At 31.8% G+C, this 1,933-nt stretch overlaps 1 protein-coding gene across 1 annotated transcript; it reads right to left on the reverse strand.

Annotated features, from left to right (window-relative positions):
• Nucleotides 1-984: 984 nt before the first annotated feature.
• Nucleotides 985-1,694, reverse strand: LOC105778773 (uncharacterized). The gene is made up of 2 exons (XM_012602533.2): nucleotides 1,343-1,694; nucleotides 985-1,252 (listed from the first exon to the last, which is right to left on the reverse strand). The coding sequence occupies exons 1-2, from the start codon at nucleotides 1,624-1,626 to the stop codon at nucleotides 1,192-1,194; spliced, it is 345 nt and encodes a 114-aa protein (XP_012457987.1). The 5' UTR covers nucleotides 1,627-1,694; the 3' UTR covers nucleotides 985-1,191.
• Between the last annotated feature and the right edge of the window lie 239 nt (nucleotides 1,695-1,933).

Genomic DNA, 1,933 nt, shown 5'->3' on the forward strand with positions numbered 1-1,933 from the left:
ACCCAAATGACTGGTGAAGACATCTTTTTTAAGTTATGGTGATACTGAGAGAAAATGATATTCAGTCTTTATCTTGGTTTCTCTTCCTCAATAAAAGCATACATGAGGGATCACACAAATCTTTTGTCTCATTTTATCTCTCTTTTGTCTATTTTGTGGACCTTCACAACAAATCACATTACTGCAGCATATGGCTAATTTTCACTGTCCACCTTATATACAATGTTGATTTATTTTTCCATTTATCAATTTTGAGTTTAAAGGTATTAGGTTTCTTGGAACATATTGTACTCATAACACCTTTCTAGATGTAGCTGAAGAATCCATTCATTTTCAAGGTTTAACTTTGAAAATAGCTTACCACTAGGATAAGCTAGCTCCTTTGTGAAGTGCTTATATATATATATATATATATATATATATATAGGGTAAATATATATTGGCACTTGAACTTCGTTTCAAGGTTTAAATTAGTACCTAAAGTTTATTTTGATTCAATTGGGTACTCAAACTTTGGTTTTTTGTTGTCTAAATTAGTATTTACGGTAAATAACTTATTTGAATAAATTTGAACTATGACATCAAGTTAATGTACTAGTTTGAACTAGAAAATCAAATTTAAGCACTTAATTGGACAAAAGAAAATCTTAAGTATCAATTTAAACTTTGAAGTCAAGTTAAAGTAACAAAATGTATATTTACCCTTTTATATATGTTAGAAGTTTTGGTCTCGAAGCATCCCATGCGTTGCATATATGTAAAGCTCTATATGGAATAGGAGAAATGATAGTATGAAACACAGATATTATCCATTTCTAATAGTTTTATACCACATCAGCAATTTCATCCTAAATTTAAGGATTTTAATTTGGATTTGATTTTTCTCAAAATGAAAATAGATGAAAATATTGGAGTGGCATAAAGCTATTGAAAATAAATAATATCACTGTTTCATACCGTCTTTTTGCCGTGAAATAGATACTCTTATATAGAAAACATTTCATTATTGAAGTCAAAAACAACTCTTTACAAGTTTCGGGTGAAAAATAAATGATAAAACAAAATTATTATCCTATATACTACCAGTCTTAACATCTTCCTAAATCAGCAAGGAAAATGGATAGAATAATTAAAAAGAAAATAGTAAAGAGAATAGGCAGCATCCGGCCGGCGGCCAAAGCTTCTTAAAGTTTAAAACATGAAGGGTGTCGGAGAGAACGCAGGTATAACCATCGGCTCACTGTTGTTATTCCTGAAAATTACCCAAAAAGAAAAAAAAAATCAAATATTAGGCAGAAAAAGGATAATTTAAAAAAGAAGAAAAAGAGTAAGTATTACCAACCTGGAGTAGTAGGAATTCTCATCATGGCTAACTCTGTAAGGCTTAGACGTATATTTCCCTTTGGATTTGTTTTTATTGGGAGTTCTCTTTTCCGTAACCTTGCCGTCTTCCCTGATAGCTTGAAGAACCGGTCTCCAATGTCGACTTGGTGAGGAGGCAGAGCCACCGCCTGACTTGGTAATAGTACGTTCTGCATGGCGGGTGGTGCGGAGAGAAGCCTTATCCTCATCTCGATGGGATGTGGATGGGCGATAACAGGAACCTAATTCAGAGAAGAACTTCATTTATGGGAGAGGAGAAAAACACGGGAGAAGGTTCTGGGTTGATTTTGAAGGTAAGTGAAGGGGAATGATGCGGGGTTGATTATATTTATAGACGAAGAGCCGTGAGGTAAATGATGTTGACACTGATTTGCTTTGCACAAATTATTTAATGCCAGTGAAATGCAAGAACCAATAGCCTTTTTTTGTTATATATATACACATATTTTGTTTTGTTTTTGTTAAGATATTATAAAGAAATATACAAAAATACATAAATATTTTTAAAAAATAATAAATTAAAAATAAAAATGATGGTTGACAAAAAATA

Source organism: Gossypium raimondii, chromosome 4 (assembly GCF_025698545.1).
Source record: "Gossypium raimondii isolate GPD5lz chromosome 4, ASM2569854v1, whole genome shotgun sequence".
NCBI lineage: Eukaryota > Viridiplantae > Streptophyta > Magnoliopsida > Malvales > Malvaceae > Gossypium > Gossypium raimondii.